Here is a 13,638-nt window from a genome sequence, read left to right as displayed (position 1 = left end):
ATCGGGAGTAAAAATGAATCTCAGAAAAGGCTGTTGCCATCTTACAAGTTTGGGGAAAAGGTAAGAATTTTTACAAAGAATCTTGGTCTTCAATAATTTCATATATAGTAATAACCAACACCATAAAGTGGTACCAGTTTTGATGAAATGCTGGTAGGCGTGGCAGTAATAAATCCTTTTTTACAAAGTCTGAGCCAGTGTGTAGTACTTAAGGCCTTTCCACAAGGCATCAAAATTTTCTTTTAAATATTGAATACCTCTAGAAAATGTGAAAATTTTGCCTTCAGAAGTGGTTTACATGAAGTTTTCCTGTGTGTAGCTAACTGTTGGACTTTTCTCACAATGGTCCTCCGAGGTTGCTTTTTCAGGAGGTATCTTGGTTTCGTGGACTGAAAAACTGATTATTTTTGAAGTCAAATTACATTTATACTGAATTTTCTGTATTCTTTCTTAGGAAAAAATAAGCAAAATAACCCAAACCAAAAAAAAACGATGATTTAGCCCACAGTCCTTTAGCATAACCCTTGAGGAACAAGAATTTGAAGGAGATCTGTATACATACACATGTGTGCAAAATGTACGCACAGACATGTATATGTGCACACATGTGTGTGCACAGACTGTATGTACACACATTTGCATGTGTACAAAGCCACACATGCAAATGTGTATGCGTGCTTGTGTACACACAAGTACTCACAAACACATACATGCATGCACAGATGCGTATCTACCTGTGTGCATGTGTGTGTGTATGCATCCATGCATGCATGGCGAGATCTAACAGAAATCAAAATTCTGGCATTGTCTGTGGTGTAGGTCACACCTTTTTTCTGCTGTTAGCCTCTATGTGTTTTTCTTTTCAGGCTTTAGCTGAAAAAGTCTTGGCCGCATATCTTTTACTCTTAAGACTTTTTCCCACTTCAAAACTGTAATCCTTGACTTCTGAATTTCAGTTCATAAACCCTAAGCTTACAACTCCCGAGTCTCCAGGTTTCCCTGACTTTCACCAAGAATGGAAAATCCTATTGTTTTTTTTTTTTTCTTTTTTCTCCTTAAACTAAAGACTTAAAAAAAAAAAAAAATCTTTCTTTCTGTCTTGACAAACATGAGGAAGAAACTGCCAACAGAAATTCAGGTGGAGACAACTCCTCCCGTGGCCTCTCCTTGTACTTTTAACAGAGCTTTGTCATATGGTTAATGAAGGAGAAAGTTGACAACATGCATTGTATATGTCTGCTGTCAGCAAATTGCATTGTGTGACCATATTTTTTTTTCTAGTCATTGAAAGGATTCTCCCAGTGTGATACCTCTTAATTTAAGAAAAAAAAAAAAAAAGTTTTTTTTCTACTTTAAAATAATCATCTTTATTTTATGACATTTATAAAATGCAGTAAGAGATAAGGAAACCATCCTGCATCTCAGACCCTTTTTTATCCTTCTCTTATAGTGGCAGTCTTTTTAAACATGTTGTACTTCTTTTTCTCCCTTACTTAAGGGTTTTTTGTATGTGTGCACTTGACTTCTTTTTTAGCTAGACTTTTGAGGGAGAAACTCTTCAATTTAGAGGTGCTGTATCTTTCTTTAGTCCATAAATTCATTTGTTTCTAGAAATAAACATTTACTTCAATATATACACTAGAGTATAACAATCCTGAACTCATATGGGATTTTTCACAAACAAAAATTGTTTTCTAAAGTTACCTGTTTTATTGAAACAGGTCTGAAGACCAGGAAGAAAGCTTAATAGTGATTTGAATTGCAAAATATTAAGGACTGACCAGTGGGTTGTCATGGTACATAATGACTTTCTCACATCCAAAGGAGGTTTATTAATTATTTGAAGTAAAAACAAGGCAGTCATTTGCAGGTGATGCTTAATTAGAAAATTTTGAAATTCTTTGATGAACATTAAAACCACAAAACCTTAGAAAGTTTTAGAAGAAGTTACAAAAATATAAGCCTGAGCTGCAAAAAAGAAAAGTCATGTGTCTCGCTTCTAGGTTCGTTGTGGCAGAAGAGAGTTTGGAAAAGACAACAGGATGCCACTCTTATTTTGTAAGGAAGTGTCATTCATGACCATCATTTGTAAACGGGTTTTAAATTGGTTTTGGTGGCAACAGTATTTGCCACTTCCTCTGGTCTAAGTGGATTAGGACACTTCTCATTTCTGTGACTACTACTCGATATTTGCAGTGCTGTTGGTTGGTTTTGGTAATGTGAACTTTGTGGATAAAATGGGGAAGTTTCTTTCTCTGGCATAGAATGGGAAACAAGGAGCCCACAGGAGGCTTTGTTCAGATGGTGTCTGTGTGCACATGCATGAGGTAGTTTTGTAACAGGAAATACTGAGTGCTCAGTTTCATCAAAAGTAGCTCAAATTCTACTGCTGAATATGTGTTGTCAATGAACATTGTATTCTCCGCTTTGGGTTTTGTAGAAGCTAGAAAATTGGAAAGTGTAACAAAGTAAAGAACGACTAAATTCATTAAATATAGCTGACCCCTCAACAGTGTGAGTTTTAGGGGCACTGACACCCACCCCTGTACAATTGAAAAGCCAGCCATGTTTAATTTTGACTCCCCCGAAACTTAACTATGAGTTGTAGCCCACCATTGACTGGAACCTTATCGGTGATATGAACAGTTGGTTAATACATATTCTATGTGTTAACATGTATTATATACTGTATCTTACAATAAAGGGAGCCAGAGAAAAGAAAATGTTATTAAGAAAATCACAAGGAAGAGGGGCACCTGGGTGGCTCAGTGCGTTAAGTATTCAGCGCTTGGTTTTGGTTTTCGGTCATGATCGAATTGGGCTCCTTGCTCAGTGAGGAGTCTGCTTAGGATTTCTCTTCCTCTCCATCTCTCAAATAAATCAATCCTTTTTTTTTTTTTTTTTTTTTAAAGGAAAATCATAAGAGAAAAGACATTTATGGTTCTCTGCTATATTTATAAAAAAGTAGACCCATGGAGTTCAAACACATGTTGTTCAAGGGGCACTGTACTTTATATTTTTATGCTATATATCTCCAACTCATTGAATGGTGATCTTTAGAGAGCCACCAGCTAACATTGTCCCTAAGGCTGATGACCTCTTTTTTCTCTCCTCCTAAACTGCATATTCTGCATACTGGAGTGCTGCCCCTGTCCCCTGCATTGGGGTGGAAAGATCTCTGATTGCAATTTAGAAGACCTAATGTCTGTTTCCATGTTTACCCTCTCCAAACTGGGTCACCTCTCCTAACTTGGGCCTTTGTTCTGTTACATATGCTTGAATATTAGATGGTCTTCAAAGACTCGCACACAGTAGAATCTAGTTTGGAAATTCAGCATCATTTGCCACACTCTGTATGAAAAGGCAAAACACGGGTTTACAGTACATGTGACTTCGATTGGATTCCTGCCGTGACACTTGTCATATGACTTCACGTGCATTATTTTGTTTTTCTTGTCCTATTGTTCATCTCTAAGTGTCCACCTTATAGAGGCATGTGGGGAGTCACTGAGACGTTATGTGGGAAGTCTCTGAGAATGTCTACACGAGGAAGCACGTGGGCGGGTTGGTGGGACTGGTGGGGAGTTGTCCGGGTGTGTGGGGGCATTAGGAGCAGTCAGACTTTGTGCAGTAAGATTTTTCCTCTGCAACAGCAAACAAGCAGAACAACGGACGTGCCGTGGTCCCTAGGCTCCCGACCTTCCTCAGTCTAGCGTATCCCTAAATGCTACTGGGCACCTACTCAGGCAGTGCACATACCACGTAGGTGGTGCTGCGTAAGCAGCTGTGGAGGTGCTGGGCGATCTGAGCATGTTTAGCCTGTTTTCTTAGGGAGATGAGTGCTGATTTCTGAAGAAAATACTAAGAATGGAACCTGCCGTTTGAACCAGTGTGTTCATAAGCCATGGAATGTTGAAATTGAATTGTATGGTGTCTAGTTTCCCTTCAATGCATATAAGGTAAGCTAACAATCAAAGCAAATTTTATTTTTACTGTTATGGGCGTATTTTTTTAATGAATAAGTCTTTTTTTTTTTTTTTCTTTTTCTTTTTTTTTTTTTTTTTTTGTTCTTGTAGAGGCTCATCATTAAAGCAGGAGACCTTTTGGGTATCAACTATTATGTTAAAATTAACAGGAAAAAAAGAGCCACGTTCCTGAAAGTTATCTTGAAACTATAGAGTAGGTATTAGGTGAAATGGCATGTTGTTTTCTTTGTTAGAGTGTATTTTGTTGGAATAAAAGAACTTTTTTAGCAAGTTTTTTTTTTTTTTTTTAATGATCACCATAATGTGTAGTATTTTTGGTTCTTAAAGTTCTATCTTATTCATATTTTTTAAATGTTTAAGTCAAAACTTACCAAGAATTTTTGTAAATATCCTCCCCCTATCCCTGCTTTTTTTAAAAGATTTTATTTATTTGACAGTCAGAGAGAGAGCACACAGCAGGGGAAGAGGCAGAGGGAAAGGGAGAACCAGTCTCCCTACAGAGCAGAGGAAGCCCGATAGGGGACTCGATTCCAGAACTCCGGGATGATGACCTGAGCTGAAGGCAGTGGCTTAACCCATTGAGCCACCCAGGCGCCCTTGTTCCTTCTCTTTCAAGGATAGATCTCATTGTTACCCAGTTTCCCCTCTCCTTTGACTTGTTTCTTGTAGAATTCTTCAGATTTGTTACTTCTGAAACTACTACACAACTCTTAAGTTGGTGTTCCAGATCCTGCTGTAATTCCTCCTTGTCTGTTTTCCGGCCACGCGGTTCCCTCCCTCCCCCCGCAACTAGTTCACCCGCCACGTGCCAGGATTCCAGAGCCTGTACCCCACTTGAGGGTTGACAAACTTGAGACCTGAGTCTAATGTATGAAATCTGGGAAAATTTTGGCTCCATGAAATGTCTAACCATGCCTGAACGTAAACCTTTATTATTCATACTCTCTTTACTGGCTGAAAGCTTCAGTTGCTGGAGGTCTGCTCCTACCGTGTTCTGTCAGAACCGGCTTCCCTGAGCACGTGACTTAACCTAGTCCCTCCCCCTCCCAGGTCCCCTGCTTGGTTGTGTTTTGTGCCGCCTACCGCCCTGTGACACATTCTATGTTTGTTCGGTTATGCTCTCTTCCGCGCACTTAGAGAGACCAAACCCTGTGGATGGGAGTGGGGACTTGGTGGTTTTGCCCACTGCTGTGTCATCAGCGCCTGCATCAGAGAGCGTCTGAAACCACACTTCAGACTCTTAGTAAATATTTCTGGAGAGAGTTAGTAACTAGGATCCATACTGTATTTCTGGGTAATAATTTAGAGGTCAGTAAGAACAATTCCCACGATAGGAATTCCATGTGTCTGCCAACCGTTGCTTATAATGTTCTTTGGTTTGCTCGAAAAACTCTGCTCCTTTTCTAGGATAGATTTTGAAGAAAAATTTACATTGAGAAATGTTTATGATTATTTTTACAAACCCAGTGTGTGGCAGTGGTATCTTAATACAACTTGTCATTCAGATGTATTTTCTCTAATGTAGATTGTGCAGGTATCCCTGAGAGCTGTGTGTACTGCGCGCGAGTGTGACCTGTAAGGCACTGTAGTCATCGTTAGTCTGTCGTTAGTCTGTATGACTAGTCCTGGAGGTCTTTACGTAAACCACACGTTATTGACACATCGCTTTCTTTTATAGCAAGGAGAAAATGGATATAATAAAAATGTTAACTGATAGAAGATATTTAATTCATTCTTTTCATGATTAAGAGTCTGACAATGAGAGATCTGTCCTAAATGGCCCCCTACTTTTATGTATTATGCTTATTGTACATATCAACCTGAAATATTTCACATCACCCTGGGAAGTTTAGGAGTAAGGCCCACCTGAGTGTGACCGGAACGCAAGGGCACGAGGCTTTGCACGAGGTGTGGTGCATGGCAATTGGTCCCGGTGACCAAGATTAATGAAACTCAGATGGGTTTTAATTAGTGCAGCTGCAGCCATCAATTATCTACGGAACACAAATATTGTTATATTTGGGAAATTCTTGATTTATTTTATTCCACTGGCCAGCAGATTTAGATGAATGGGTTCTCATCATCAACATTCTGAGAAAAATCGCCAGAGGCCACAGTTTATTATTTAGGACACAATCAGCAAGAGTGAACAATACAGAACACAACGTTGCAAAGTGCTCTCAGCATTAATTCGGAAATTTTGCTGAAATGTTTGGCTGTACAGGTTGTCAAAAACGTGAGGGCGTCTAGAATAAAATTTAGAGCAGTCTCTCCAGAAGGGGCAGAAGATGATCCGTAACAGATGTCCGTGCGCTCATGTTAGACCCATGCCTGCCACATCGCTGTGGCTGCAGAACGGGGTCCTTGCTCATCATACTTGAAGCACACGCTTTCAGCAGAGGAACGGATACGCATCCAGAGTGTTAGGAAATAGAAAACTAGAGCAGTTTGTTAGCATTAAAAAAATCCCTGTGTTCCTCTGTGTATCTATATGCCTAATTGTGGTCACACACACGCTTGTCCTGGGTTTTACTTTGGTTTCAGATGCATTTTGAGATTTTTAGCCTTGAATTAAACAGGTGTGAGAGAACATATATAATTTTTGAGGGAAGGCAATACTGCATATAGTTGTTTTTTCTGTTGCCAACTAGGTATATCAAAATAAGGTAATTTTAACATTTCTAAGTTCAATTTGCAGCAAAATCTGGAATTATTAATAGAATGAAGACTATTTTATAATTCATATTAATTTAGGCTATTGAATATAGTGCTATTATTTCTGAATATTTTTTTCTTAGTTTGTAACTTAATCTCCTGAACTCTTAATTTAGTGAGACTGCCTGATACAGAGCTTCAGAAATGATAGATAAGCATCCAGCACTATTTCACTTCTATAATTTTCTCCAGTATGAAATCTCTGTCAAATTCTTTTTTTTTTTTTAAGATTTTATTTATTTGACAGAGAGAGAGATCACAAGCAGGCAGGGAGGCAGGCAGAGAGAGGAGGAAACAGGCTCCCTGCCGAGCAGAGAGCCTAATGCAGGGCTCGATCCCAGGACCCTGAGATCATGACCTGAGCTGAAGGCAAAGGCTTAACCCACTGAGCCACCCAGGTACCCCTCTGTCAAATTCTTAGATTTAGAGTAGGACAGAGAAAGATGTGAACTTGGCTTACATCCATGTCTGAATTATAGAATATAATCTAATAGCTGGGATATCTATTCTGAAGAATGGGCTGTCAGTCATAACCAATGCCTTATAAAAAATCAATTGCAGATAATTTTTTAAAGGTTTTGTGGCATTGTATTTGATTTATGTGATGATAGGAGTATTTCACATCTGAAATACAGTCATTAAAATGTTCTGAATCTTGTAGTATGTAAAAGATTTCTGTTTTTTCTTATATACAAATTTCTGGTCAACTTTAATTGGTCAAATTTATTAATATCTGAATTTAATTCAAATTATGATTCCCTAAGGGAAAAATAAGGTGTGATTAGTTTCCAAGTGTAGATAATGTTGACTGGTATTTGGTCTTGCTGAGGAGACTCACTTTTGTCCTTAGGAAAGGAAAAGAGTGTATCAAAAGCTTGCACATGTTTTATACCCTAGATTAAAAAGACTTACTATCTGAATTGTCAGAGAGTTTGCAATTAATGCTTCTAGCTCACTAGCTATTGTCTGTGGCGATTCATAAATGCTCCGATTTCTCAGCATACTTTTATGGCCTTCATGTTTTATAGAGTAAATCATAGAAAGCTTTCTGTTTTCCAATTAACAGATGGAGGAGCTTTTGTTCATTGAACCAAGGTGCTTAGGAGGAGATTTTACTTCTTATGCATTCAATTACATGATTCTTATATTTTGTCATTAAGAAGCAGATCCTGGACCTCTGAACTGATGTGTCCAAGCGACCAGAGAGGTCTTGAGATCCAGGCCAGAGTTGTCTCCTTAGCATAATTAGACTTTTTAAAATGGGCTTTTTATTTTTAATCTTTTTCAGAAGTTTTAAAGAACCTGATGGGCCTCCGATCTTAGCATTGAGCTTGAAGCATAAACTTTTTAAGAGCTCGTCTTTTTCTTTTAGTTCCCAAACTGTGCGTCTTACTGCATGTGGTTATTATGCGCTGACGTGTCTGTGTCGCTGTTAGACTTTGTGTGTATCCAGCCGCCCGCCCGTTCGTCCACCCAGCCACCTACCCACTGACCCATCAAAAAATAAAGACATTGACCTTCCAAGTTTTATAAATGGCAGATGTGGCTGATACGTGGTAAAGCAAGAAGTTAGTGACAGTTTAGGTTGGAGAGGTATGAGCAAGGCCTGGATCGCTTCAGGTCTTCAAGATTGTGGGAAGGAGTTATCCAAATATCACCGATATCCTAATATCAGTGGGAAGCCCTTGGACAATTTCTCGTGGCTTCATGGCAGAATTTATTCATTGTATAATTTCCAGATCTCTTAATATTACCTGTCATTTATTTGATGGTCTGTAAATGTTTGGTGGATGAGTGAGTGAGCCCAGCCCAGCTCAGTCTGTCTGGCTTCTTTACTGGATCAACTTGAGTGGTTTAATGTCCTTCACCAGAATTGTCCGCCTCCTGGGATTAGGGGTCCAGGAGACTGTGTTTTATGACTAAAGTCCTACGAGAAGGAGCAAGAGAACTGGATGTTCCCACTCCCTGGCAGCTTAAGGATATGAAACCCCTTAGTTTTGTTTGTCAGTGGTTAAGATAAGCGTGTTGGACTAAGTAATTTTTAAGATTATGTGGTATTCTAAAATTTTTTATTACAATGTTTCCTCTGAGAAATGTCTCTGCTAATTAGCATATGATGAGCTACTTATATAAATGATTTCTTTACCAAATTCATATTCCTGCTATAATAAGTATTGATGATTTTATAAGGAACACTATTTTTCATTGTTGTGGTTTTGTATCTATAATAGAAGCGTTCACTTAGGAGGCCATGTGCCATTTCTGAGCTTTTATGAGTTCCTGTGGCATAGGAATATATTAATTTGCCCATGAAAATTTTGAGAAGTACTCTCTCCTCTCTTAAAAATTTTTATTCAGATTTTGTTATGTTTTCCTCAACTTTATTCTTTTGATGATAGTATATATACACATACACATATATATATCATTGTTCTCGATACTATATACAATTCGTATCACACACAATGTATAGGCATACTACATCCATATATATTTATCTACTAGATGTAAACATATAATCAGTGCATGTGTATATTGTACACGCACAATATACATGTGTGTGTATTTACATATATGTGTAAACATATATGCAGTGCATGTGTATATTGTACACACACAATATACATGTATAGATACATGTGTGTATATTGTACATGCACATATCTTGTATGTCCTGTTGTACCAAGAGTAGTGATGGATACCATCACCCATGTAACTCCCGTGTACCTTAAGACCTAGAATGTAACCATTACCTTTGAAGTCTTCTGTGATTATATCCTTTTTCCTTTCTCCAGAGATGATCACTATCCCGAATTCTCTTAATCATATTGAACATAGACTGTCTAAACCCTGTACTCACAGTTTATAGATTAGAGAAATATTCTCAATATTGTTTCCAATGTCTGGTTTTTAGAAAGTCTAATTACCTGTTTTACGAAAAATTACATATCATTTTAAAACCTTAAGCTGTTATTATATTTAAATAAGATTTAAAAATCTGAACATACTAATAACTTGTGTTTAAGCACACTGCTACATAAGAATTTGGGTTCTAGTTTTAATGCAAAACATCTGCAAAAGCATCTTATCTCTAGGTTTTTCCTAAGATTTTTTGTTTTTCTATTCTCTATAATAGGATATATTTATATAGGAACTTTTGCTCCCAAGAGGACCTTATTAATTTGAAAGTACATAATTGTATCATGCCAAAAATATCTGAGGTTTATTGACGCTTATTGACTCCTAAATAATAAAACAAGGTATCTGTTTAAAATTGTTTTAGTCTTTGGAAAATATAGGTAGCATGAGTTAAACATTAATAAACACAAAATCTTTGTCTTTTGAACATATGATATTTGGTTTTTTGAACAGTCCTGTCTCTTAGGTACTCCCCAAAGCCATATTGGCAAAATTACTATTATTTTTAACATTTTATAAGTTTAGACATAATTTATAAGAATAACAATAGGAATTAAATATGCTGATATTTAATACATATAGACTGTTCTATTTTTCTCTTTTTAATTCTTCAGGGATTATACAGTCCGACCATAAGTTTCTCAAAAGGTGTAATGGTTTTTATAAAAATATCAAATATCTTCTAGCATAATAGCCTTCATGAAATGAATGCACCTTAGTGTAAATTAGCTGTGTTTATCTGAAGCTTAGCTTCTTTCTTTTGATGGTAGCTGTGAGGATGGAGGGCGGGAACACATAACAGCAGGCGATAATTTGGTGATGGAAGTTACACTTTACATTTCTGCTTTCTCTGCTCAGTCCGGCTTGATGCGCACCTTGCACCGAGCTGCCGCACTATCACTTTGTCATGGGCTATGACAACGCCCCTAACAGTAAGAGCCTTCTCTTTTGTTTATAACACTTAAATGTCTTGGTGATTAGAACTTTTGCCTTTCTTCTCTGAATAAAATTGTTTTGTACTGACTTTTTTTATTCTAGTGAGGAGAAAGAAATAAAAGCAACCCGATTTCCTGTTACAAATTATCATAAATATTGGAGATGCAGATTTTTCTTAGATCATTAGCATATCATGCTGCGACCCACACCAGAATGTACCATTAACAAAGCCGCCTTCATGTAATTAATGTAAATAATATGGAACTACAGCTTGAGTTACCCAGTCAGCCTTGGCGAAAAGCATTTGTCATAACGCATCATCTAAGGAGCCCGGCCTCAATTCAAATTAAACTTCATGGGTTTGCCCCTTTATTTTTTCCTCTCATGCTATAAATTTCTGTGAAACATTTATGACTATAAATTTCTTTGAAACACCTATATAGGAGAAGAAAGCAATCCAGTAAGCTGAAATTAAAATTTTATTATTTACTGTGCTTCTGCTGGTGAGGACAATTAGTATCTTCATAAAGCTTGGAATGGAGATCGGGGGAATGCAGCTGAGGGCTTTCCGCCCTATCCTTAGAAGTGTTTTCTGTCCTCTGCAGCTGCCAGCAAATCTAAAGTATGGTTTCTGTCTGCCATTTGCCACTATTGCCCTCTGACTCCAAAACACAGAGGAGCATTGTAAATTTTTCATGAAGAGGTTTCAGTCTGTAAAACAGCAAACAGGAATAATGTTTTAAATGCAATCATTGTCAAGTTTGAACAATGTAATTTATCAAGAGAGCAGTTTGTACTATATAATAAGTTTCATATATTAATACAATTTTTCATCTGATGTCAGGCTTCTGATTTATGAATAGCCCATGATCTAAGGTGATCATTGAATTATAATTCAAGTAATAAGAAGCCAGGAACAAGACACTGGAAGTGCTACCCCGCATTAGCTTGCGTGCCGCCAAGCCAATTTACTAAACAACCGTGGGCTAAATGATACAGTTTTTCTAATTCAAAGAAGGCACTCGTTAATTAGATAAAGGCTAAAGCTCTCATTATTTTTAAATGATTTAAGAACGGGTAAAGATCTTACAGCTTATACTGCAGCGCTAATAGTTCTCTGGTTACTGCCTTGTAATAAGAGTATTAAAGACAGATGGGTCAGGCCGATTTAAACCAATTACAGCATTTCGTGTACACCGTCGCAGTGCCTGTTCGGAGGCGCATCACATGCTAATATTCGACATGTTTCAGATGGCCTGCGACACTGCTGATTAATGTGATTGACGAACACGTTGTTTTCTTCTGCTAGTTTTTAACGAAATGTCACACCTCTCGACTATAGTAATTCTTGAGGCTTCTTCCATATTTCTCAGAAATGTTTACAAGTGTGTTGTGTATATTTCACTTCCTGATATACCAAACTAATGACAAAAATCAGTACTTTCACTGTATTGAGCACCTGTTAGGTGCTGGGCACTGGTAAAATCTGCAACTTGTCATATGTTTCCCTTTAATTACCTTGATTCTTGTGATAGCAAATGGGTAACAAATTCAGTCATTAGTTAAAAAAAATTAGTAAAAGTTCTTACCCAAATACTTCTAAGACTGTGAATTTGTTTTATAGTAAATGTCAGACTTCGGTTTATATAAAAATTATAAGTTCATAAAGTAGCTTATGTTTTGTGAAAATTAATAAGCCACTAAGTGCTTGAGTCCTTTGTCCGTACAGCTTTGCTGCCTGATTGTGTTTACCCATATTTTACGTTTATGGCAAATACTTTTTATGCTGTCCGCTTGTGCAACCCTCGTCTTGAAGCTGTGGTGCTGGTTGGCTGGTTGTTCTTCCCTCCCCCCCTTCCTCCAGGTCACAGAAAGAGTGAAAAATTCCCATGTTTTATCACCCAGCTGTCCAGAAGTGTGTTCCTTGACTTGAAAGAATTCATTCTCATTGTTTGCTCCTGTGTACGTACACACACACACACCCTTTCACAGGACACCTTAAACATCATTAGCTTTTTTGTTTGCTTTTTAATTTCCTGTCACATATTTTTCCTGCTTTGTTATTGCAGTGGTCAGCTTCAAACGCTGCCGGTTTTTATCTCTGGAAAGCCTCCGCCTTGTCCGGCAGAGGTGGCCAGACCACCTGTCCTGAAAAAATAATGGTTGGTTTTTCAGTGTCCTTTGGATTTAGACCTAACCTTCATAAATGCACGTCATTGTAAGTGGACCCAGCCTTTGGGAGACAGGCACCATGGACCCCACATTCTGCCTTAGGACCGGTCTGGGCTCTGTCGGTGCCCTTCCCCTCTGAGAGCCCACAGTCACGTTGTTTCTCTATTCCATATTTCAAACTTGTTGGGCATATGCTTGCAATTAAAGATCTAGTAGATAACTATGGACCTGTAAAAGAAATCTCAGAAGGAAAATCAGATATATAGAAGATTTCAAATTGGTGTACATTTCTCCTTTGTGCGCCTTATTTTTTATCTTTTTAAAAAAATTTCCTTATCTGAGCAGCAACAAGATACGTTATTAATGGACCCTGAGTAGGACAAGGTGTTTGTTATAGTAACTTTTGACCTGTTTAATAAGTAGTCAAGCTGGGTAGCGGAGTTTTTATTGTACTCTGCAGTGTACAGTTATGAAGTGTGGTACATAATAAAATAAAAGCAATAATGTTGATATTTCTGAGGGATCCATCAGAGCTGACCTGAAGCCGCATATTTCATCTGGTTTGTCTGGGTATGAATGTTTGAAAGTTATGGCTGAAATTACTGGAGACAATATCGTGTTTATGACTTCTGATTGTTTACCATTGTAAGCAACCTCACCCTTTGTGATTCCCAAAACTGTTTCTATGACAGTTCATTAGTGTTGATGTCAAGAAACAAATGAAAAAGACGAAATACATTTAGTATTAGGCAATAAGACATTTTAAGCTGAATGTTAGTATTTAATGTGTAAGAGTATAAAAAGCAAAAGTGGAGCCATTCTCATGGGGAAGAGGAGATTGTGGGGCATTTTTGTAGTTATAAGCAGATTTTTCTGTGTTTGTAATGCTCAGCTCTGTGCTTCATAAAAT

The 13,638-nt window shown here is 37.6% G+C and overlaps 1 protein-coding gene across 6 annotated transcripts in view; it reads left to right on the top strand.

The window, feature by feature from the left end:
• Nucleotides 1-13,638, top strand: part of ZNF407 (zinc finger protein 407) — a 440,363-nt gene that overhangs the window by 219,899 nt on the left and 206,826 nt on the right. The window contains exon 5 of one of the 6 annotated variants that reach the window (XM_059139582.1): nt 3,832-3,934. The exons of the other annotated variants lie outside the window; for them this stretch is intronic. Within the exon in view, the coding sequence (XP_058995565.1) occupies nt 3,832-3,853 (22 nt within the window). The 3' untranslated portion in view covers nt 3,854-3,934. Of the gene's footprint in view, nt 1-3,831; nt 3,935-13,638 lie in introns of those variants that run through there. 6 annotated transcript variants of the gene reach the window in all.

The sequence above is a fragment of the Mustela lutreola genome, chromosome 11 (genome assembly GCF_030435805.1).
Source record: "Mustela lutreola isolate mMusLut2 chromosome 11, mMusLut2.pri, whole genome shotgun sequence".
Lineage (NCBI taxonomy): Eukaryota > Metazoa > Chordata > Mammalia > Carnivora > Mustelidae > Mustela > Mustela lutreola.
The sequence above is the reverse complement of the archived record's forward strand: the minus strand, read 5'-3'. Positions and strand labels throughout refer to the sequence as shown.